We start from the raw sequence: 26,061 nt of genomic DNA on the forward strand, positions 1-26,061 counted from the left end.
CAACAAGGATAACGGTAGAAAAAGTTAAAAATTTCAATTGGGAATACCATCTATTCCGGTCGATGCAACACTTTTTAAGTGGAAAAAATTTCAACAATAGCGAGGATGTAAAATCAGCGTTAAATGAGTATTTTGATTGAAAATCTCAGAAGTTTTTCGAAAATGGAATAAGAATGTTGACCGATAGATGGGAAAAGGTAATCGAAACCGATGGTCGATGTATCGATGATTGAAAATAAATGTAAGTATTAATTTTTTTCACCGAAAGTCACCATCAAAACACATTACTTATGGGATGACCTAATGTATACACGTTTACTTAAAATACGCAATAAATATAAATAAATGTGTAAAATTTTCAAAAGCTGTTACGAATAGTTATCAAAATGTTTGAATATAAATTTCACAAAGCAACGCCTCTTTTGGTGTTCCGAAGTAAAAAACTTACTTGTCTACCTGTTTGGAAGAAATATGTAAAATTTTGTTATAAATCAGGCTTGTCCGGTAACTATTTGCAATCGACGCGACTCTTTCGGTGTTAAAGTAGTTATTGTTGAACCGTTCTCGTGAACAGTTTGTCAACGCCCCTATGAAGAAAAGGGCGGAGCAAAGAGACGAGAGGCGAAGCGGTGGGGGTAACCGCTCACCGGCCTCGCGAGCAGCCAATATATTCTGCTCTTCGTTGCAACTCCGAGAACATAGTGATAGTGTGAAGGCATAAGTTTAATAAAAGTCGAAGTGTTCGACGAACGTCTCTTTCGATCGGGTTAAAAATCGAATGAAATGCAACACTCCTACGAGAGGACGCGACTTACATCGAGAATCTTGGAACAATTTCAATTATAATTCGAAAGCGTCTCAGCCTTGTGTGTCACCTAAGCTTCATAACCAAGTTTAGTAGAAAGTTTAATGTATTTTTTCAATTAACAGGACCACCACTGTTCTCTATTCAAAAAGTCAATGTTGCAGTTTGAACTTTATAACGCGATCTGTTGCTTCGATGGTTTCGCACCATTCTGTTCTTATTATTGTTTCCCCCGTTCGCCTGGAAACTTCATATTTGCCTTCGTCCGATTCGATTTTAATCTTGCTCGCGTTGTGTCAGCGAAATCTCGATAATTAGCTGTCGCGGCTCGTTACTCGCTCCGTTTCAAGCCTCGAGACACGCGCATTTCTCATTTTAACAGGCGCTCACCGTGGTCGATTTACGCGAGAAACTCCTCAAAATCGTGAGCACTTCCGTCGACGGTTCTCCACCCACCCTTTCAGTGCCATAATCGTCTATGTATTTTTTCTTCTAACCGATCGCGAACTCCACTGTTGCGAATCCCATCGATGCTTATCGATCACGGTATTTCACGATTTTTCTCAACCATTGTTTCCGCACAATCGATACTCCCGTGCAATACAATGGCAATTTGACGTCTCTCAACGAGGAAATTGACACAAAATTTTAGCAACAATATAAATTTCACCAATGATTTCGAACTCTTCTTCATAACTCTTTTCGAAGGTACTCGAGATAAACGATCGAACATTTTTGCTATATTTATTTTAATTAGTTGCATTGAAAAGGCTCGCAAACAATTCGCACTGACAAGTTATATTAGGTTGTTCGGAAAGTCATTTTTTCTTTTTTTTTTTTTGGTGAAAATAATATACGATGTTTTTAGAGTGTATAAATATTTTATTAAATTATATATTCTCCATTTTGGAAAACGAAATGACTTTCCGAACAAAGCAATATTTAGTATACTATAATATTTTCAATAGTTTATTTCAAATGGTGGAAAAAAATATAGTCGAAGAGTTGTTAAGCTTCGATGAAAAATATACTTACTAATAGAAAGATGACTACTAATAATGAACTATGTTTCATTAATAGAAAGAGATGTTTGTTTATTTTCTTTCACACATACTTTCTTCCCCCGTTGATCATACTCTCTACTTTAGAAAATACTGACATTATACTATTCGGTTAAAAATATAGTACCATCGAACTTAACGTTCTTTTCTATATAAAATTAAATCCGTGACAACCGATCACGATTTTTTACGGTTGCGTTAAAAATGATCGTTTAAAATTTCTTGTATAATGGAAATTTTGTTATTGTATCGTGCTCACTGCACGTTAGTGCAGCATTTCTAGTAAGTAATTTTTCAAACGCAGAGATAAATTATTGCTTCGAATAACAAGAGGGTTGCACTTCGTGTTGATATTCTTTATAAAAACGAAAGTTAGGACAATTTCAAAGTTGGCTTGAAGATTCAAATCGGCGGAGTTTCCATTACCAACAAAACTTCGAACGATCCTTTGTTTAAAATTCAAGCGTCTCGTTGCGCCTGGAAGCGGAAGTACGTTGTAAAATCTCAAAGCCAAAGTTTGTCAATCTCACCGAATCTTGGTGCAGTGATCGATATCATCGAAACACGGTCTCGTACTTTCGATGATATAGTTTTTTCTACGTCGAATACCAAACATTATCCTCAACCACTTTCAACGGACTCGAAATGTATATTAATTATAACTTCGTTTTAATTCTCGAATAGAAGGCTCGAATAAAAATGGCTGTCTCTTCGAGAGGCACGTTTAGATCTTTTGTACGAAATTGTTACAGATATAAGTGTACTTAAACGTTATTACTCGTTGCTCCTTGTTTTTGTATAAGTGTACTTGAACGATCTTATTCTTCGCTCCTTGTTTTTTTACGAGTGTATTTAAACGAATTTATCGTATTAATCGTATGAAACATAAATATTATAGAATGAAAAACTAGATGAATATTTTATTTTTTTTCCAGTTGTATTTCTATTAATCTATTTTGCAAGTTATTTACTACCAACTTCGGGATACATAGCCACGTGATGCAATTAATTGCATCAAGAAATAAATAATTAATACACCACTCGTGAAAAATCCATGCGTGTACGAACATTCCTTGTATTATCGCGTATTATTACGTTATTCGAACTCATAGCGTGTAAAATTGAATCGAGTTTGTTATACAGATCGCGTTCGATCGCGCAAGAGAATTCGTACTTAATTGGAATATTTATTTAAAAAAAAAATATACGAACAATTCTTTCATATTTCTTAAATTTCTGAATTTTTTTAAACTCATCGTTTGAGTCAATAACAACCACCCTATTAATATACCGTTGTATATTTTCTAAAAGTTTTTAGCAATTTTTGTTCACACGAGATGATTTCGAATAATAGTTTAACGATTAATACGAGAATATTCGTATATATTGGATCACTGTTCGCAATTTGTCCTGTGAAGCATGTACCTCACATTCACGATGTACATGTTATTTACTTTTTAATTTCATCGTATGTTTCTGCAACTTAAAGACTGGTGGTTTTGACAAACGTACAACAGTATACGAATAAGATTATTTTTAATAGTAGAATATCCATTGTACACAGACTCGAAAAAGAAATAGTGTACAAAATTTGGCGTACACTTTCAACTTCGTATATGTACTTTGAATAAAAGAAATAATTAAATATACACAAGCATGCAATTACTTTTTTTCATTTAAGTATATTTTGTGTTAAATAGATACTCCTGTATCTTTTACCTCTTTCGAGTGAACTGTTACTCAACATTGAACAAAGAATATCTAGGTTAGAATGATCCAGTGCCCGTTGCACGAGAGATAACGCACATCGAGTTTCTTCTCGTAATTCCCTTTCAATTAATACTTTTTACCACGAAATTGAGAGAGATATTTTCGAACGATGTAAGAATCGCTCCTGATTTTTCGTCCGTTCTTATTTCGAGAGTCTCGGATTTACCGAACATTGAAAAAACACTGGACTCCCGTGCTCCTGTAATCCTTCATAAGGGACACACTGATCCTTCGAAAAGGACGAAAAGAGAATTGACGAGCCCACGGATTTACCTCGTGCAAGATAGAAGGCGGCGGTCACCAGGGATACCTCGTTCGCTCGTTGAACGCAATTCCGGCAAATTAATTATCCCCGTCGGCTCCGCGAAACATTTGTTTACCAGGATCGTGGCCTGGAGACTTCGAGCTGATTTCGATAATTATCCAAGACGTTACACTCGAACGATCGAGGCAATTAAGCGAGATAAAGCGTCTCTCGCGATGCTCTTTTTCAATGTCTACCGAGAATGCTTTAACTTCTGGCCTTTCCCGCGTTCAGCTTCGATTTCCCCGCCCCCTATCGATTTATTCTTCCGAATTGGCATGGACGCTTGCCAATTTCCGCCAACGTTCCCACCCGCGAGACCACCACCATCGTATTAATCACATCGGTTATGGCGAATTTTTGTTCGAAATTTTTCAATGGATTCAATGGATAGCACATGGTTACAAAAGATACCGTATCGCGTAAATCGTACACGGAAACGGTAGTGTACCATTCCTCGATATAACGTCGAACTCGTACCTCGATATAACGTCACGGATCGCCTACGCCAGTTTCCAGCGCATTACGATCGTCTCGGTTGGCTGGTCCAGTAAACAATTTTTCGGTACATCTTTACGAGAGTATTATCGATGAATTTTTCACAATGGAAACTGCTCCAAATACTACACTGTTCGGACTGTTTATGATCACACGCGGTTGAAAGTTTTCAGAAACGATTGGAACAAAGTATAATCGAATACGAACGGGATCGTTTTTGGTCTCATTTTCATCGGGAAAGCCTCGTAGATCGATCGACGACACTCTATATCGTGAAAGATATACAAATTTTTTTAGTTTCCTTTTAAACGCTCGTCTGTTCTTATCGCGATATAAAGCAATAAGATGTGTATCAAAAGATTGATACATTTGTCGTCCATCGAATCCATTAGAAAATAAGATAGGAACACGAAATCGTACCGAATCTCGTAAACCATCGAACTGAAATTGAAATTTCATTTCGAAGGAACTTCTGTCATCGAGCAGAGGTCGTTACAACGTTGTTTTACGTTCGAGAAGATGGACGAGCCGAACGAAGCCGGTGCTCTCTCGCAACCGATTCCAGTATGTGCAACGACGTACAACGTTTCGAGGCGAACAATGCAAGCCTCTACAAAGGATCGGGGCTACGAACAAGGTACTTGCGGAAACGATAATGCTCCCATAAATTCATTTACACCCAAACGAAATTGAACGTTGGGAAAGCATTGGTGGCTCTCACGTGGACTCGTCGACGTACGATTCGATTTCACTCTACGGCAAAAGTATTTAGGCAAGCAGAAAATACCGATGTTTCTTCATTTCGAGTTCACCGCATGGAAACGTAGCAACCTCGTGCGTTCTGTTACTTTTCTCTTACCGCGCTTGAAACCTGCTTCTCGTTTTTCCTCGTGGAGCGCGGAAAAGTTGAGAAATTCGAAAACATCGGGAAACTCATAAGGTTCCGTTGGTCTCGGTAAGCTTCGACTGTTCCTTGAGTTTTGCTATACGACGAATTTTATATTACCAACGGTATAAAGGGCGAAGTTAATGCGAAAACTTTTCGCAATAAAACCAATTACCCGAAATATTCTATAGCGAGGAGAAAAATTAAAAATGTTGAGAACTCGGCCTTTCCAACTTTCAACAAGTTTCCACGGATTTACAGCTACAACTATTTCGTAACACTTTTCGTGTATCTCTGCTGATTGAAATTTACGAGGTATACTTCGAGCGGGATATTTTCTCAAACTTTCAAGTAAAAATCTCCAAATTTCGATAAATTTTACAAACGGAGTTCCTTTACCGTTAAAAAATGATAAGTGACAATGCATCTTTCGAATACGTTACTTTATTGATAAATGCAAATATCCACTTTAACATTCCAAATTCGACAAGAATTTTTCCTATCGGTTCTTCTCGCTATTATCAGTTTGTATTGCATACGTTTATTTTTAATTATCGGGGTTACAAATTGTTGAATTTTACGATACATTTTATATAGGATTATCATTGTGGCAATATTTAAGACCTTTTGAAGAGAAAATTACGCGACACATTAAATTACAACTTTTTACGCGGTAATTAATATACTCACAAAGACGTTCAATGAATCGCTCGCGTAATTTACTGTAACGGTGAACGAAATATTAATAATATCTCGCTACGGTAACGAATACGTCGTCGTAATCGAAAAACACGATTTCGCTTTACGCGTTAATTAAGAGTGAAACATACAAACAGGTTATTATTTTATACGAGTGCAGCTTTGTTCTCGGCCAGAAACAATTGAAATGTTCCGAAACGATTAAAATTACGTGTTTATATTTTCGTGTAATCAAAATCTCCATTTGGTCGACTAATCTTTGAGATCGCGGAAAAAGTGTCGGTTTTTCGATGAAAAATCGTTCGAGTGTCACGGATCGTTTGTATCCAAGAAAGAAATTTTTTTTTTAAACCGTCGTACCACGTGTCAATTTTTGCGAATTTCAATTTGCAATTCGAAAGATACACGTTCGATACACTGCGAGCCAAAGCGATGTAAAAGAACAACCGATGTCTTTGACGCGTAACGTGGTTCGTACGAGAAGATTTTCGCGTTAAAAGTTCTCTTCAATGGCTAGAAGTAATCGCTGCGAATGGAGTTTCTATGAACCGTCGTAATAAATAGCCGTGTTTCATGTTCCGCGTTCCTGATGCACTTAATTGCGAAATATCGAAAGTGCTCGCGCCCGTGGCGATGGCGTTTCAAGGATGGAGCGTCTTAATTAGACACAACGAAACCTCGCTGCTAGCTGTTTCATTATAGACCCGTTCGACAGCCGAGTTTCAATTCCCTGACAATTCAAGATGCGTTCCGCGTTTCAGAAATTCATATAACACCGTGATTTCATTTACGTTGCGCGCTCGAACAATGTAATTTCCTTCTTATCCGTCTAGATGCGTTTTCCGTTCGGAACCTCGGCCCGTGGATCGTTCACGCGTTATTAAAACGGTTAAAGTTCACGAAATGGCGATGACGTTCGGTTACGTATTGAGATTGATACGAAAAATAAGGAGAAAAATAATACGCGTGGCCAGCTGAGAATTTCTCGAAATATATCCAACGATTCGATTACGAAGGTCGTTGTGCTGGATGAAACGTCAGATTAACGAAGTGAGTAAATATAGAAGAACGAAGAGCGATTCTCGTGGGTTTCTATTTTATTAATTGAGGGACTCGATGGAAAAGTGGTACAAGTGTGTTTCTTTTCCAGAAAACGATACGCGAGATCCGATAGTTGTCCGATTGGTGAAGCTCGACGATGTTTGCGGTGCATTTTGCGAACATAAATAGAACCGCTCGAAAATATATTTTTAGAATACAGTCACAATTGTACGCAATCTGGAAAACATTGAAAAAATGATACCGGTGGTAGAGTTACGGTGACAAACGTGAACGAAGGAGAGCATTTAGTAGTGCTTTGTTACGAGTCTTCAAGCTTTTATAAATGCGAGTGGTATGTTTCAATGTTTGGAAACGTACAGATTTGTCTATTTGAAATTTAACTCTACTCGCTGTTTTTTGCAAATTGACGATTTTGCGGTGTACACCATTTTTTTCTCCGAGTCCTTGAATTGTTAACAAGTTCAACGTGTTCCTTTCACGAGACCTGTTCACCGATAATAAAGGTCATCGATTGTCGATCACCGAGGTCGATGAAACTTTTGTGCGAAGATACGAAGATTATTAGTTCGCTGAGTAGATTAATGTTGCTTTATTTAGACCGTGTTGGTAAGTAATTGAAATCAATAGAATCGCGTCATTTACCGCGTGTGTTCTCATCGTTGTTACGATAATACGGTACGTGGTCGATTTTCATGTTCGGAAGTGCAACAGTTGATTTGTTACGCGGTAAAATCTAATTTCGAGAAGTTTAATGCGATATTAAGACCACGCAGCCATTACTACTCGGAAGATAATTTATTCTAATATTTTATATATTTATGACACAATGTAGCCATTTATAAAGTATCGACGGAACATTTTTTAAACTAAAGAGGTTACGCGTACGTGGGAAAAATACGCGATATTCGAGTTGATAATATTTAACCGCATTTGCGTGCTCGAACAGAGATAAAATTATGAAAGAATTATGAAGTAAGTATATTATCGGAGCATAAATTATTTAAATACGTACGCTTTTAGTTACTTGTTAACGAGGGACACAAAATTATAGACATTTTCTGTTTTCAAAAGTTTCTTTACACTGATGCATTTATTGTATTATTTTCTTTTCGTAAGAATAACGTCGATCGATCCGCCTCCTGACTAATGAACGCATTAATATTTATATTTGCCAGAAAGACTCTCAGCTCGTGATTGTTTTCGTTCATTGTCTTAACGAACCAAACCAAATTCGTACACGCTTTCCATTTTGCAAAATAACAAGTTCTATCATTTCCAAAGCCAAACGAATGGATTTCTCCGAAAGATAAAGAAACTTAATTTTCGTACGTAAAATTTTTCTTGCGTCCGATAGTTTTCGAGATATTCGATCAAACATTTATTATCGACGTTTATTAACGAAACGAATGATGAAGAATTCAAACAATAATTAATTTCGTACCAACTATTTTGCACGAAAGTTCTAGCTGAATTGGTAATAGTCGTTTCGAGACTCCCTTGTGAGTTACAACTACGTTCTCCGTGTATACGGTGAACGATAATTATTTAGAGACATCAGTTTTAGCAGACTCGAGACACCACGAGAACCGTGGCCATGTTGAACGAACCAATTGCGTCCAATGGACGATCACCGAATATATTACCATCATCGATTCAACGTCTCGCTCAGGTATACCGTTTCACTTTGATCTTCGCGTTTCCTTCATCCACCAAACTCTCGTTTCAATGTCTGTTGCTTCTTAGGCATTCAGTCGGTTAATCGAGAAGTCACCGGTCCTCCCATTCATCAAACTGAGAGCTCCATTTAGAAAGCTCGGGGATTTCTACTTTATTTAACACTAGATTTACCAAACAGTCGAAATAAGTGGTTTCAACCATTTTTGAACGGAAATTTATTTCAAATTCCATAGTATATTTTCAAAAGAGGTTATGAATTATTCTATTCTATACATATAATCAATCTCACAAGTTCCTCTATTTCCTCAATACCTTAATATACAAAAATCTATCGTTAGTTTTAGTGTTAAATTGAATTCGTTGGCCATCAGAATTCAATTATCACCGGTGTGACTCGCTCCAATCTTTTACCTCAAAATTGTTTAACGTAATCGTCGACTTTCCTGAGACACGTACGAAGAATACCTTAATACACAAAAATCTATCGTTAGTTTTAGCGTTAAATTGAATTCGTTGGCCATCAGAATTCAATTATCACCGGTGTGACTCGCTCCAATCTTTTACCTCAAAATTGTTTAACGTAATCGTCGACTTTCCTGAGACACGTACGAAGAATACCTTAATATACAAAAATCTATCGTTAGTTTTAGTGTTAAATTGAATTCGTTGGCCATTAGAATTCAATTATCACCGGTGTGACTCGCTCGAATCGGTTGAGATCGACGAATCTTTTACCTCATAATTGTTTAACGTAATCGTCGACTTTCCTGAGACACGTACGAAGAATACCTTAATACACAAAAATCTATCGTTAGTTTTAGTATTAAATTGAATTCGTTGGCCATCAGAATTCAATTATCACGGGAATAACTCGCTCGAATTGATCGAGATCGACGAATTGCTTAACGTAGTCATCACCAGCCGAGTACACGTTGATCCTTACCGAAGTGAAAACGATTTTATCCCGTAATAAATGAACGAGTATCGATCAGAACCTCGAGGGAATTAACCTGTACAGGTTGTCCCGAGTTTCCGACTTTTTTCTTTATCGAGAGTCGCGGAACCGTTCGAAGTCATGGAGGGTTTTTATTAACAAGCAGCTCCGCTGTCAGCGACGAATTAAAATCAACCGAGTGCTTCTTTCTTCGAGCGGATTTTTGCATGTTTACCTCGTAAATTGGAAATTCCTCGCAGCGTGTACGCTGAACGTTAATCCGACCGGGGTAAGTAAAAACTTTTCTTTTTTTTTCTTCTTCGTTCTTCTTTTCGTTCTTCCCACCTTCTACGTTTCTTTACTTCGCGACCAGAAATGCGTACCATCCAATTATTGGGCGACGGGAAAGGAGAATGGACTCCTCATTCGTCGGTTTCCTTTCCAATTTAACCGAGATTTCGACGAATTAACTACACTTGACCCCGCCATGTACCGAAGTCACTGGTTTCGCCATCAGGATACCAAAAGCGAGAAGAAATCGTCCAAAAGAGATATCCTTGATATTAGAAAATGTTACATCGACGAAATAAATCCATTATAAATTAAAATTAATTCTAGCCCGATACGAACACAAATTTACACCGATAAAATTAGTCGAATTGGACATTTGGACTGTAAGTTAAGATTAGTTCAGATAAGATTTTGTTAATCAAAATTCCTTTATCGTTGATTCGTAAGGCGTTTATACTCGTTTGAATTAGCCGATCATCGAATCAGTGAAAATTCAAATCCAATGTAGCTTAGGATACATATTTGAATTTTGCCAAATTACACTCAGACACCACCAAATAGTTTTTAATTATACCTGGTTGAAGGTATTGCGTTCTCATTTTTCATTTTAAAACAAATGCGACACAATGCATTGATGTTTTCATCGTCGATGAAAAGTCTTGAATTTTTTATAGAAAAAAAAAGAAAAAAATGACTGCTACTAGCTGCTACCAAGGGAAGCATCTGTTACTTGCTCCGAGCATTGTCTTCGGATCACGGAACCGTGTGCCTCGCAGAACTATTTTATTCATAAATAAATTTCTGCTCGCCTCGGACTCTTTGACATCTGGTCGCGGAAAAAAGTCGAGAAAAAATCTGAATCATATTCAAAAGAAGCTACAGAATGTTTCTTCCGGCAGAAATGCCGGAGGAGAAAGATATTCATAAAGAATCTAGAAGTTCTGCGACAGAGTGATTTTCCTCTTTTCTTTTAATATACGAAATATCGATTAAAATTAGTATTATTTACCCGCAATCTGAAATCTCTGTATTATTGGAAATTTCCATTTTTTAATAAACGAAACCAACAAACTGTGCGTACGTTAGCCGCATAGATAATATTTTAGATATTGTCGTAGATAATCGAACCTAATTCACACTACGCTACCATAAATTTGCAAGGAAAAGGGTAGAAACAAGGGACTCATGACCGTGAACACGATTAGTGAAATATGGGTGTGGATCAGACACGATTCCGGAATAGAAATTTAAACCACAGTGGTCGGAGGATCAACCTTCGTCCAACGATTTCATTTGGAAATGTGTGCCATAATCGAGCATTGAATTTCTTAACGGAACGAACATCTATCTTTGTCAACGGACTGAAAATCAACGAAAATGTGGAACGAAAGTCTCAAATAATTAATTCGTTGAAAAAACTTCAGACATTGAGCAATTATATGAAATTAATTTTATTACGAGTGCAACTCGTTTGTATCACGTTGGACTCGATTTAAAAAAATAAAGGGTTAATTGGTACAACTATCTATCTATAATGTTCATCGAGTTTTTGTTATACCATGTTTTGTTATACCTTTCGTCCTGTGTATCGCAATACAACAGAAAATGGAGTAATTTTTCGTATAAAAATAAATCGAATATTTGAAAGTAATATTTGGAACAAAGTTGCTCGTACAAAGGTTTCGTTTTCGAGAAAATTAATTTTGAAAATTCGTCGAGTAGTATTCAATTATGGCACGGATCGTCGAGTGACGCTTTTAAACCAATCTCGATCTCTGGTAATGTTTAACAAGGGATCCGATGAATTTTCATAGTTATAATTTTTCATCAATGAATTGTTGTGTCGTGAATTTAAAAGGAACCATTGTTTCAAACAGATATTATATTCGTTTACACGGATACGGTGGTGTTTGTTTACATGTACACGACTTCGTAATTAATAAACCCCGATGAGATACGAGTGGCGATCGAAAGTTAATTAATTTCTTTAATAAGAAATTGCTGAAATTATCCTCTCGTTAGACAGACACTCGGTAATATCCCTTGAGCTTTTAACTCTCGAAATGTCCTACGGATCGTTCGTGTAATATTTTTGATAGTATCTCACATTTTATTGACCTGGAACTAGTAAAGCGTGCTTGAAATAAAGTGCAGAAACGAATCGGAAAATATCGTATATCGAGAAAAAGCGAAGCAAGAAATGTACTCCGACAAAAATCGAAAAAAAGAATAAAATCCAAATGTATGAAAAAAAAAAATGGTTCGCGCAATGGCCGACAGTAGGCCGTGCGAAATAAAAATCAACGAAGAAATAAATTCCGTAATTCGATTACTTTGACAGTTGGAAGTACTTGTACTCTAGAAACAATATCGTACCGATACGTTCGTTCGTCGTTTTACTCGGATAAAAATTACAACGTACAGTGAGTCACAGCCAAAATCGTACGTCACATATACGAATACGTTTCGTCTCGTGAAAAAGTTCAGGAAAGATATGGGGGAAAAAATATCATGAATCTATATTGTAAATGTATCTATATTTATTATGTAGTAGTATCAAAAGGAACAAAGTTGTCTAAATATAAAGAAAAAACAAAGTTACTATGATTCAGTCTGGAAAACGTCTCACAGCTAAAATCGTACAGTATATATATTTTGTAATATTCCCTAAGGGGAATCCCTGAAAACAAATGAAAATTATGGAACGAATGAAAGATTACATTGTTCGGCGTATTCGCAGTTGTCGTTTAGCGTCGTAAGGTTCGTAGTTGAAAAAAAAGAGAAAAATAGTAATAATGAAGCAAACAACGATAGAAGAGCGACAAATAGTTGTAAGAAATTTTCAAAGTGGAAAAAGCTATCGTGAAATTGCGAAGATTATTGGTAGAAGTGGCAGTACTGTTCGGTATATTGTAAAACGATACCAAAACGAAAATAGTATAAGTAATGCGTCAAGAAAAGCTCCAAACGAAAAGTTCAACGCGTACGACGAAAGATGGATAGTACGAAAAATGAAAGAGAATCCGAAGATCGGTGCACCTAAACTTACCAATGAAGTAGAAACATATTTAGGGAAAAGTGTAAATCCAGAAACAATAAGAAGAATACTCGGAAAACATAATTTTCACGGTCGTACAGCTCGGAATAAGCCTCTTGTAAACGAGAAGAATAGAAGACAGAGACTAGATTTCGCAAGAGAATATATATACAAAGATTTTGATTTTTGGAAAGAAACTATATTTACGGACGAAAGTAAATTTAACGTATTTCGTTCGGATGGAAAAATTACGGTGTGGCGTCGACCAAATGAGGACTTTGAAATACAAAATTGAAACAGTACCGTGAAACATGGAGGGCAATCGGTAATGGTCCGGGGCTGCATGTCCGCTGCCGGAGTGGGTAACTTAACATTTATCGAAGGTAACACGAATAAATATGATTACATCGATATTTTGAAAAACAATTTGAGGGACAGTGCCGAAAAATTAGGGATTTTGAATTCGTTCAAGTTTTATAGTGACAATGATCCCAAACACACATCGCATGTAGCCAAAATGTGGGTACTGTATAATTGCCCTAAAGTACCAAACGCACCTCCACGATCACCTGATTTGAACGTGATAGAGGACGTCTGGAACGAATTAGAGATTAGAATCCGGAAACGTACTATTAAAAATAAAAATGATTTAAAAAGGGTATCGATGGAGGAATGGAGAAAAATTGAAGCCAGTTTTACTGAAAAATTGGTAAAATCTATGCCAAATAGATTGCGTGCGGTAGAATGTAGTCGTGGGCACCCAACAGAATATTAATCTTTAATTTAAACAAATTGTTGGTCACTTTTCTACAAATTTATCGGTGTACGGTATAACAAATGTGTACACGTTTATGTATTCTCTCCGTTCGACCATGATGACAAAACGATTCAACCGTCGAGTTAAAGCCGAGCAACCGTCAAAAACGATTTGATCTCAGACGCGGCATATTCGAAATTCTTGTCTTCTGTTCTCCTTTTCCGCCTCTAAATATGATATCATCAGACCGTTTCCGTGTGCATCCGCGTAACACAACACGATACAAGAGTGGATCTTACACCTCCGCTGTTTAATGTATAAAGTCCTCCATTTCGACACAACACCGTATCTACGCAACATAATAGACCTATCTCCAGTCTGAACGTCGTGCTATCAACTACAACACGCGTTCTAAATCTTCTCTGTTCATTCCAGTCGAACGCTTTACTAAATTTTCGGAATTCCTTCTCGCGTGCTGCACATTGCTGGCTTATTGCTAGTCAGTATTGTTAGCATTACCGTACACGGTACACAATTTTTACGTACGGTTAAAAATAACAACCGCGAAGCATTTAATTGGACTACGTATGCACCCAAACGATGCTAATATTTTTACACCACGATTATCGAGTTTGTAAAATTTATAGTAAGGTATACACGCAACGTGTAATTTCGAACTAAAGTCAACGAATAAATAAATAAATGTAGTGAAATATATCATGTTTTTTTTTTCCTCCAACGAAAGTTGACATGATCGTAGAAAGAATTTGTTCCATTCGTTCGGAATAATATTTGCTCATCGATGCAAAGTTTTAATACAAAAATACGCGTCCTCTCTTCTCCCTAATTTTGCTCATTTTGACACGACATCGTTTCGCGTTTCATATTTGCCTGAATTTACGAAACTCTACAAACCTATGCGAACAAACTTAACTTCGATTCGGCTATTTTTAAAGTGCACGAATGTTTACAGCGTTTCGAAACCATTTCATACGCGTATTGATTCGGTTCGATATATTGGGTTGTTCGGGAAGTCATTTCGTTTTCCGAAATGGAGAATATATAGTTTAATAAAATGTTTATACACTCTAAAAAAATCGTGTTTTATTTTCACCAAAAAAAAACGAAATTACTTTCCGAACAACCCAATACTTTCTTCGCGTGTATCGTATTTAGCAATTTCATATCCCATTGTTTACACCGAGCAATTAATACGAAACTTTGTCTATCCCTTGGTCCATCATCCTGGTGTTACTTGTCACCTTGTATAATTATTTTTATATTTTGAAATATAAATATAATATTTATATATAAACATCCAAAAGATAACGACAACTCTTGCGCGACAGATTGTATCTTTTTACAAGTGTCGTAATGGAAACATTAATATATTATTGCATCGATTCGTCAGTGCAACTGGCTTCTTGTTACAGAGGGATACCTCTGCAATGATAGATTCAACACGTGAAAACAATAAAAAAGAAAGTAACAATAAACACGCGTCCTATTCGATTTGTTTTCGCGTTTCGCAATTGCAATAATTCTCGCAAACTTGCTCGATATTCATTATTTACGGAACGTTCCATTGAACGTCGACGTACCTCGCGAGAGAATTGCAAAGAAAGCGTAATTTCGAACACCTCTTGCCAAGATAAACGTATATACGATTTGTCGGAAAACAAAACCCGTTGTAACTCGAAAACAAGGTCAAACGGGACGTACGTTCGTACGAACTTCTATTTTTTTTTTTTTTATTGCTTTCCCATGGAAAATCTATTCTCGAAGGGGTTCCCATGTGCTACGGAACACCCCGTGCAACTCAATTTATTTCCTAATCAGAAACGATTGTATCCAACGGATCGAAACTTTCGTACGGAGCTCGACGTTTCGTAAACGTCTTTCGCGCGTAAATGGTTCGGTTTGATCGTGTAACGCGCGAGATACTTCGGTTCGCGAGAGAATTACGAGCGCTGGTAACTTCGTAACGGCGACAATCTCGGAAACGTCGCGATCGAGACTGTTTCGAGCACGTTCGACAATTTCGAGACCGCGAATCGCGTTCAATCATTCGATGAGGAGTCAATGGTGACTCTCGATCATGCAAATTCGCGTCTTCGTAATGATTTGCGTTCGTTGGCCCGATGTGTACAGTGGTAGCGACACAGACTTGACGAAAAGAACGTTGCGCGATCGTAAATGGACGAATCCGTGCAACGTGTACTGTGCGCAGATGAAAAGTTTACTTCTCGAAGTAACAACGAATCGTATTGAGTCCAGCGTTGTTTTGTTGAGGCTCGACGTTGTTCACGGTCCTTTTACACGTGATATTACATCCTCCTTGCACGATACCGCAGTCTTCTTAAGGGAGACACCAATCTGAGACTAAAGAATGGGTTAAAGAATGGGTAAAGTTCGCGAATTTTTTTCTGAGTAATTCCTACCAGAAAAATGTAGTCTTTTTCGGAGTATGTAAATATAACTTTCAGTTTCGTTTTACAATTTTGCGAAAATAAAAATTGTACAAACTGACGAAGTTATTCGAAACGTTGGCTGCCACAGCTGACAAGAACTGGGAGGTTTGAAATAAAAAGAAATGATCGTTTCGTAAACTCGAGATCATTATCTAAAATGTATTTTAATAATTGTAGAAATGGTCGAAGTTTAAAGAAAAAACAATAATTTTTGTCTAAAAAATTAAATAATCAACGTATTTAAAAAATCGTACGCTGTACTGTAGAATACTCTGTGCAAAATATGTTTAGAAAGTTGAAAGTAAATCGAACGTGTGGTTCTGGAGATTTCGTGTCGGCCGGGTTGAAAAGTATAGTTTTGAGAAAAAAGTAAAACAAGTTTATCTATATATTTGAATTTCGAAATATCTTTTCGACGTAACATTCTACATACTTCGATCGAAGAAAATAAGAAAAAAATTCTCATTCTTCGACTCGTCAACGTGGTGTCTTAACTCAAAAGTCATTTTTCCAGCGGTTAACTATACAGTGCAGCTCGTCCACCGTAACCAAAATTTATCCAAATCTCATGGTTTGAAATAAAAAAAAATGATCGTTTTGTAAACTAGAGATCATTATCTAAAATGTATTTTAATAATTGTAGAAATGGTCGAAGTTTAAAGAAAAAACAATAATTTTTGTCTAAAAAATTAAATAATCAACGTATTTAAAAAATCATGGTGTTTGGTTTTATTTTCGTCGGAAAAGTCTCGTCAACGCGTTAGAAATATATATCCATAGAAATGCAATTCAAAATTTTTCAATTTCATTTCTGATCAAGTTTGTGGTCTCCGAATGTCAGCCGACGGCTCTTTGCAAAGTAGTAAAGAGAGTCACCGGCTCGTGTCGTATTTCGCGCTTCGCTGGTTCGAACGGGGATCCCCCCAGTTGGTGGGGATAGCAACGATCGTACGACGAATCAAATCTAGCGATCGTACGACGAGAATGTACCGAACGTGAGGGCGTATCGTCATCGCGCGTTTCGTCGCGTGTACGTCGTTCAATGTTTGCCGGCCAGAACCTCAACTCGCGCCAATTGCTCGTGGAAACAGATGCGCCTCGCAAACGACCGTCATGTTAATTCAAGGCGGCATTTAACACTTTACGATCGACGAACGAAACCGAGTCACGAATCTAACAGACACTGACTATTTCACGACGTTTCTTCCCTAGAGTTTGGCATTTCATTTTTGCCATTAAATAGTCGTGGTGTTTCATCACTGGGGTCGTAGAATCGCGTAGAATTTTATATTTATCCAATCTAAGATAATCCAAAGGTGGATCTATGACGAAACTAACGAAACCTCGACAGCGAGTACTCACGTAGAAGAGTACCTCAAGAGCTTTAAATAGACTTTAATCGTTCGATTTTTGAATTTAATTGCTTAACCTGGAAACATGGAAGAAAAATTATGAAAACTACTGAAAAATCGTGTAATGCGTTTAAATAACTTTTTCTTAATTTTATTTGAAACTTATCCGTAACTTAATGATATAGGTGTATTCGATGGAAAAGAAAAAGAAAATTTTCTTGACCAAATAGTATGATATTCTTACGAATATTTTACGTACGAAATGTGCAATATTTTATTAAATTTTCTTTACTCGGGATTGTTTGCAGCAGCTCTCAAAATTTCAAAAAAAGAAAATCTGTCCTTCGAACTAATTAAGTACAGCTCTTGATAAGTCTGAATCCACCACTGACCGAGACTATGATTATACTCTCGTTTAAAGATTGGCAAAGATAAATGCAGTTTCGAGTTTCTTGAGAGTTACTTTTGAAGTTTTTCTTGGAAAAATAAGTTTGTTATTACTCGTTACGTAAATACATTTATAAAATTTGATTCCGTTGCCTATTTTTTTACCAATAATTGTAAACTTCAATTTCACGAAGAGTGTTATACCAGAAAAGAACACGAGGTAATTTTGTTCTAGTAAATTCCACTTTTTGTGCAAGGTCTTCTCGAACAAATTGTTAGGGCCAATGTGATATGGAAAGACTAGCCTAAACAACCTAAACACTGTGAACACTTCGAACTGGCGCGAATTTTGTTCACAATAACAATTTTTTCGGTTCGAGATTTTATTCTCAAAAACTTCTTTCATCAGAGATGAACAGTCCCTTTGTTTGCCAATGGTCATAACTCTCTCACTCCAATTTCGAATCCTCTTAGATCGTACAAATTAAAATTATTACAAATAAACAAATATTTCCTTTCCGTAGAAATTTCATATTTGTTTGAGAAGAAGTACAAAATAAGAAACAATTCTCTCGTCAATTTTTACTCGCGAGCAATCGAAAAATCAAGCTCTGTTTTATTTTCTGTCCAATACCTCGTAAATAAGACGGTGAGAAGTCCAAGGTCTGCAATTGAGTTTTAGAAGGTTTTCTTAGAAAGAGACCGAACGGTGAGCAAGGTCACCAATTAGCAGGTTAGGTTACCCACCGTGTATTTTTATTTATCTCGTCTTTGGATCTTCGTATTTTAAAAAGAACTGATTCGTGATTCGTGATCTCTGTCCAGCAACTTGCACGGTTACAAACAACGAGTTAAAAATTCACGAAAAGGAATTGCCAGATTATTGAAGATAAGAAATAAAATTACTAGCTACCAGTATTAGGTTATGTAGATTATATTTTACAGAATAAGTTTTCGTTCGATAGTTATTTTTCTTTCGTAGCTTCTCACTTCTTTCATACGATAAGATGCATCGTCAGATAGAATGGACCGTTGTCATAATCGGCCCATTGCCCAAAACCAATACAACCTCATGGTGGTGATTGGCCTGTCGATACGTATGTAAGAACTACGCGATGGAACAGTGCCGTCGACCGACCGTAAGGTGTTAACAGTATCGAGATCACGTGTGGCCAGATTGAAGGCATTAACGTTTAAAATTAGAAAACCACTCGTAGTACGACGGTATATCGTGTAATGTACAGCGTGCTCGCCTCACAAGAAATGTTTGCCTATCAATTATTCACAGGTTCTCACTTCTATTCTATATTTAACCTCCATTTCGAAACGATCGTTTTGTACAACACTCGAACAAATGATAAACCACATTACGACGATCCGTATAAATAAAATGTACTCCCGTCTGTTTGTTATCACACCGCAGGAAACCCACCGGAGGAATTGTGACGAAACTCGAAGCATTCAAATCCGAGGAAAACATTCCCTCAGGAAGAACCGTAACGTATTAGGGTCTATAGAATTTTAGACATCAGGGTACGGAGAAAATGCATCTCGAACTCGTTTGCGTTCTCACTATATTTACTTTTATATTTTCTTCTTAATTCTTTTCTAAAAAAAAAAGATTCAATTTTATTAAAATTAAACGTTACAAATTTCTTTTAGAAAAAGAATTAAGATTTCGATGCTCTCGTATCATTATTCGAAGCAAATACAATTCTACTGTAATTTCACTAATTGGTAAACTATAGTTCACCATAGTATATATGCCCAAACATTGCTTCGACTGTTATTTTTTTCTAGCAAGAGACGATTCAATAACGTCCAATGTGTACGTGTGCATTTTGTTAAATGTACCAGCGTGATATGGAAGACTACTGGTCGTGATACTTGAGATTATTTTTTCTCGCAGTTACGAAATGCTCTAATATCATCTCGACTAGCTTTCACAGAAGAAAGATACCCAGCAACGATCGTTGGGGGTTAAATGCGGAAACGTTTATACGGTGCACAAGTTTTCGATAGAGTCGATAGTAACTGAAATATCGATCCGAACCCTACTACCTTTAACGGTCTACTACGGTGAGTAGCGATAGAATTATGTTTACCTCTGCCGCGGAAAATAAAATGAAACGTTTCGTACATCAAGAAACGATAGAATAACCTTGTACATCATTTTAACGAAAATGATTCAAACGATTACCTTCTTCGAAGGTTTCGTGTTACAAGGATTAGAGACAATTAATCTGGTTTGGGAAACAAACTATCTGGTGTGCCTCTAGGATACACTTAGGATCGTTATCTTTTATAATTTTTATCAGCGGCCCGATTGATAGTCCAGACAATTTTGAACGTATACTTTGCGCAAATTTTCTCAAATTATTTCTCAAACTTGACAAAGTTGTGCAAACTAGCGTGGCCCAAATTGGTCTATTAAGAGTCTCGACATGGTGTGCCAACGATAGACTGAATTTTAACGTTTCAAAGTACTTTGTAACAAGTATATACGTCCAATAATGCACCACTAGAATACGTAGATAGTATTTGTAATTTAGGTATAACTTACGATGATAAGTTTTCTCTTGTGCCAAGTACTGGAAATTTTAACTGCTCGATTAGTTCGCTCGATTTTATCAAACGTCACTGCTTCGATTATAGAAATCTTTTAAATTTAAATAGCTCTTTACAATACTTTGGTTCATAATCGAACACATTAACACGACAGCAAAAGTCGAGCATATATTTCACCGATTTACAAATCATTCCGATATCCAATGGATAGATTTAACCATGATCGTAGACACGTTTTGTGTCTTATAAATACGGACACATCAAACATTTATCAATGGTATTCTTCATCGTTTAACTTCACTGATGACCGTACCAATTGTTTTACAACAGTAGAATTATTTTCTTTCAACACTTGCCCTAGCTATCCGCGTGTCTATCTTTTCTGAACACAAAACTTCAAAATCTTCCATACACCGATCCTGCTACTCGGTTCCATAACAATACTAATAATCTCACCAATTCTATTGATTTCTTTCGCGATTCTGTTACTTCGTTCAGAATATCCATCCAAAAGTTTATCGTTTCTCAACTTCTGTATATTTAATCATTTAACGTACATTCCTCTTTTCTTTTCTAACACACGATATAATTCATCGACCAGTCGCGTAACCGAGTCGTTCGATTGAAATAAAATAAAATTTTCAGCAAGTTTGAAAAATACATCGCTTATGGAAAACCGAAATTATAATCTACGTACAATCCGTACGTTCGTTTCTTTTTCATTTTTCCCTTCGTTGTAATTTGTCGGGACAAGGGGGTGGTCGACCGTTCGAATGAATAAAAAAAAAAAAAAAAAAAACAATCGAATTGAACGTCTCCCGTCCCGAGTGACGTCAGCCGGGAAATTCGATAATCGTCGTCCGCGAAGATGGAAATCGTTCGCGAAATATTGTTGCGTTCGTCTCGTGGTCGCGTGATTCAAATCGGACGTAAAATTACACCAAGCACTGGAATTCGCCTAATCGTGATTCGATTCGTTAGAGACATCGTAAACGGTTTACCTTTCTCGGGTTTTCCCTCGTTTAACCGAGGCCTCGGTTTCGTTTCCTCTTCGGCGGTGTCCGAACGATACTTGGCGCTCACACGTGTCTAATTTCTCCTTTCAACGGGTCTTCGTTCCGCTTCGCAGACCCACACTCGCGCGCCATTCGTCCTCGCGCGTGCGTTCTGGTTTTACGAAGTCGAGGAATATTCGATTAATCGGTGGAAAAAACTACGACGCTCGTGCGATACGAATACCGATTGGAAAAAATTGAATTTCAAGCTACCAGCGGAAAGGCTCGCTACGTAGCTCGTGCATCCCGGTAGGATGAAACCAGGCGCGCAGAATTTCGACAAAACGTCGATCTACGAAGGAGACGATTGCAATGTGTAAACACGTGTAACCGATGTTACGATGTATCTCTTTCTGTTCGTCGTGGTGATGGTTTCGTAACTTCTCGTTTCGATCGTCCGTCAGTCGTTCGTTTCACACTAGGTACGAAAGAGGTTCTCGTTCTCGGTGGAGTTGTCACCGAAGGTGAAACACACCGATTGATCGTTAGCCACGAGACATCAGTTCGGCGAAATCGAGAGCGCGCCGTAAACTGACACGAAACTTGGATCCGCTAGAGGATCCACGCTCCCTTGACGCAGTCGCAAAACACGATGCAACGTTTTGTGTCTTCTCTTTCCCCTCTCGACGCCTAGCCACTCTCTTTCAAGGGCCCTTCTGTACGAACGTTCCTTTTCAGCCACGAAACCGAAAGCACCTTTTGTCGGTCTTGAATATCCCGACGTTATCCGGTCCACTCGATTCATTTTTCTTAATTACCGACCATTCTATGGCGGACGACTAGACTGCTGCTTTTCCGGGAAAAATATCACGATTCGATTGAAAGTTGAACGTTCTGGTACGGCCCTCGGGTCTTTTTTTACCCATAATGTCCTTGCAGTATAGGGTGTCTCGGGTAATTACGATCGCCTAAATAATATGGTGAAAATATTTACCTTATTATTTGTTGTGTGAAGAAACGACATTATCCGGCTCAGTCGATTAATTTTTTCTTAATTACCACACACTCCATGGTGGACGACTAGACTGCTTCTTTTAAAGATATCACGATTCGATAGAAAGTTTAACGTTCTGGTACAGCCCTCGGGTCCTTTTTGACCCATCGTGTTCTTGCGATATAGGGTGTCGGTTAAATGGGATCGCTTAAATTATTACCTTATTATTTGTTGCATGAAAAAACATTATCCGGCTCAGTCAATTAATTTTTTCTCAATTACCACCCATTCTATGGTGAACGACTGGACTGCTTCTTTTAAAAATATTACGATTCGATAGAAAGTTTAACGTTCTGGTACAGCCCTCGGGTCCTTTTTGACCCATCGTGTTCTTGCGATATAGGGTGTCGGTTAAATGGGATCGCTTAAATTATTACCTTATTATTTGTTGCATGAAAAAACATTATCCGATCCAATCGATTAATTTTTTTCTCAATTACCATCCATTCTATGGTGGACAACTAGCCTGTTTTTTGGGGGAGAAAAATATTACGATTCGATTAAAAGTATAACATTCTGGTACGGCCCTCGGGTCTTTTTTTACCCATAATGTCCTTGGAATACAGGGTGTCTCGGGTAATCAGGATCGCCTAAATATTTACCTTATTTTTCGATGTATGAAAACACTTCTTAGGACAAAGTTGCACCGTTTCAAGGGTTACATGTAACCACGGAGAGAATTCCTTCTCAAGTCACTTTTTTACGAGATTTTAAGGTCATGGATATTTTTTCAAACGTTATCCCTTGTATATTTTCCTCGTTCTTAGACAGCATGAAAAATAAACAAATTCAATGGTAATCGTAACGATTCTAGACTTTTCTAAATGGTTGCTTTCTACAGCTGTTTCAAAAGTTGGCAAATGAATGGCAATATTTGTTCACGTTTGACGATATTTTCTGCCCGTACGAGAACAAATTGCACACTAGATCCACTCGATATATTTTCTTTCTTTATGGCTATCGCATGTGCTTCAATTATACCATTCTTCTTCTTTTTCTTCTTCTTCTTTTTCTTCTCCAACTGTGAGTTAGTTTTACTTCGTTATCTGATCACACTATATTTTTGGGAACACGTTTACTTCCCTGATATCGTGTTTCTTAAATGCTACTGAGTTTGGGTCACGGTAGAGTGGTTCTGATTTCTTAATTGAGGGTTCGCGCGTAATTTTAGCACGGTCGATCCTTAGTCCCGCGACTCTTTCTTTTCTATTAACATCTACGGTGTTGACCAATAAACATGTTGCATTATATATTTGTGCGTTCAATTGCGGTTCAAATTTTCCTCCATTCTTTTCGTATGCTCAGTTTACACGATTTCGGCACGGAATCGGGAGTGTTGTTTTAACCAGTGGAGAAGTTGTCGTTTCATTCTTTACGACGCGGTAGCGTCTGCTTTTTCGTTGTTTGTTATTCCTTGACGAGAGAGGATCCAGATAATGTTTATATCCACGTTATTGTTGAAGAGTTCCATATAGATTTTTTACACGACGATAAAAATTTCATCCTTCTCACTGCTCGTGTTTGATAGGGCGTTAATTGCACTCGGATAAGGTTTCGGAGGATATTCGTGCGAATATTCTACCATACGTTTCATTTTACGGAACCCTTATAAAATTTACACAGAGATAAATTACAATTGCGTCCGGGCATTTTTGCTCGATAAAAATACGGTCGATGAAAAGGGACTCATATTTAATATATTTTCCACATCTGTTTCAATTTACTGACCCACGAAGAGCGATGCATGTCCACGTTTGACAATGTTTTCCGGTTGTACGAGAACGGATCGCGCCTTTATTTATTTTTATTTATTTAACTGAAACGAAATTCAATACTTGCTCTTTTAGTTTCAGCTATCGTTTCAGAGATCGAGATTTTCCGTCTCCGACCGAGATCAAGTCACTGTTCGACACTAGAATCGAATAGGATACACTAAACCAGGGTAAGAAGGAGCGACAACACGGACATCTTGGATTACCTGCGTTTGGCAGCTCGAAATCCAGAGAAATAAGACTCGCCTCAGGGACGAGACATCCGTTATGCTCTACACCAACATTTATTTTCGATAACAGAACCTCGCGTTAAATTATCTCTCTTAAACAACCGAAAATTCTTTCCCAAATCCACGATCTCACCCTACTACTCATCCAAGCTTCGTATTCGCTGCCTCATCCTTGACTAAATCGAAGCCTAAGGATAATCCCTACCCTAGTATTTTTCTATAGTATATATTTCTTAAAAACAGCCGATGAAACAGATCGATACCAACAGTTTCGAACTATAGTTGCCAGTCAACGAATATCTATCGCACTCGAAACTTTGTATCGTGAGTGATTGACTTGATAATACTTGGAAGGAGTGTCATCAAGTTCAATGGAATTTGGGCAGTGTGGGAAGTGCACACCTCGTCTCGCATAAATTTTCGTAACGTTACGATTGTCGAAAGTATAGTATTCACACATACTGATAAGAGCGCTGACGAAGAAAAGAAGTGAGATTTGTCGAGACAAGTGAGACGGTGCAAAGCGAGCGATGGGTCTTGAAACATTGGCGTAGATTCGGATCCAAGTGTAATACTATTATTAACGCGTTATAAAATTTCTTTACTCTTTGCTATATATAGAATAATAAATATATTATAAAGAACTACACCGATAGCCGAAATTCATCGCCCAATCTCATTGCCAACACTCCCACTCCTTCAGACACGTCCACTTCATTAGACACACCCATTCCTGCAGACACGCCTACTCCTGCAAACACGCCCCCTTTCGGATACGCCCTCTCCTCCTTTCGGACACGCCCTCTTTAAACCACGCCCCTCGCCCCTTTAAGTCAAGCGCCCTCATCTTCAGACCGCGCCCCCCGCCCTTTGGACACGTCTTCTTTAGGCCACGCCCTCTCCTCCCTAAACCACGCCCTCCGTTTTTGGACACGTAGCGTAAAATAGAAAAAAAAGAATGTTACGTAAATATGACAGCGATATAAATGCTAATGTTATGTGGCGAGTTATGTCGAGTTGAAAACAATGTTGCGGATTGCCCGTGGTTTGAGTCAGATCAGCATTGAGTACATTTTTCTTCAATTCTTCGTAATTTCGTCGAAACGTGTCGAAACGCGGATAAAAAACGAATCCAAACGCGAACTCGTTCCAAATCTTAAACAATTTTATACTATTTACCGATTTTATCGCAAAAAGTTTGCAACGAAATATACGAAACGCTCTGAATCTAATCTCAAATTACACCTGACCGAAAGTTTTTCAAAAATATTTACGGGCGTAAAAATTGTAAATAATTGCGCTACAGAGATATCGTTCTAGGTATCATTCGTCACGGAACAAACCTTAACGCAAAATGATAATAAACGTATAACGACCGATTACTTTCAGCTTTTCCCCGTAGCTTGTTCCAGGAAGGAAATCGTTTCGTTTTCATCTCCGTTCTCGCGATT

At 37.6% G+C, this 26,061-nt stretch overlaps 2 protein-coding genes across 2 annotated transcripts in view; one reads left to right on the forward strand and one right to left on the reverse strand.

Annotated features, from left to right (window-relative positions):
• LOC143147070 (neuropeptide CCHamide-2 receptor) overlaps positions 1 to 21,601 on the reverse strand; it is a 74,106-nt gene extending 52,505 nt beyond the window's left edge. The window contains exon 1 of the mRNA XM_076311941.1: positions 21,561 to 21,601. The gene's annotated coding sequence lies outside the window, so the exon portion shown is untranslated. The remainder of the gene's footprint in view (positions 1 to 21,560) is intronic.
• On the forward strand, positions 7,617 to 10,297 carry LOC143147414 (uncharacterized). Its single transcript, XM_076312660.1, has 4 exons — positions 7,617 to 7,691; positions 8,644 to 8,754; positions 9,781 to 9,985; positions 10,070 to 10,297. Exons 2-4 carry the CDS (start codon positions 8,705 to 8,707, stop codon positions 10,295 to 10,297), a joined length of 483 nt encoding a protein of 160 aa, XP_076168775.1. The 5' UTR covers positions 7,617 to 7,691; positions 8,644 to 8,704.
• Positions 21,602 to 26,061: the final 4,460 nt, after the last annotated feature.

This window comes from Ptiloglossa arizonensis, chromosome 5 (genome assembly GCF_051014685.1).
Source record: "Ptiloglossa arizonensis isolate GNS036 chromosome 5, iyPtiAriz1_principal, whole genome shotgun sequence".
In the NCBI taxonomy this organism is placed as follows: domain Eukaryota; kingdom Metazoa; phylum Arthropoda; class Insecta; order Hymenoptera; family Colletidae; genus Ptiloglossa; species Ptiloglossa arizonensis.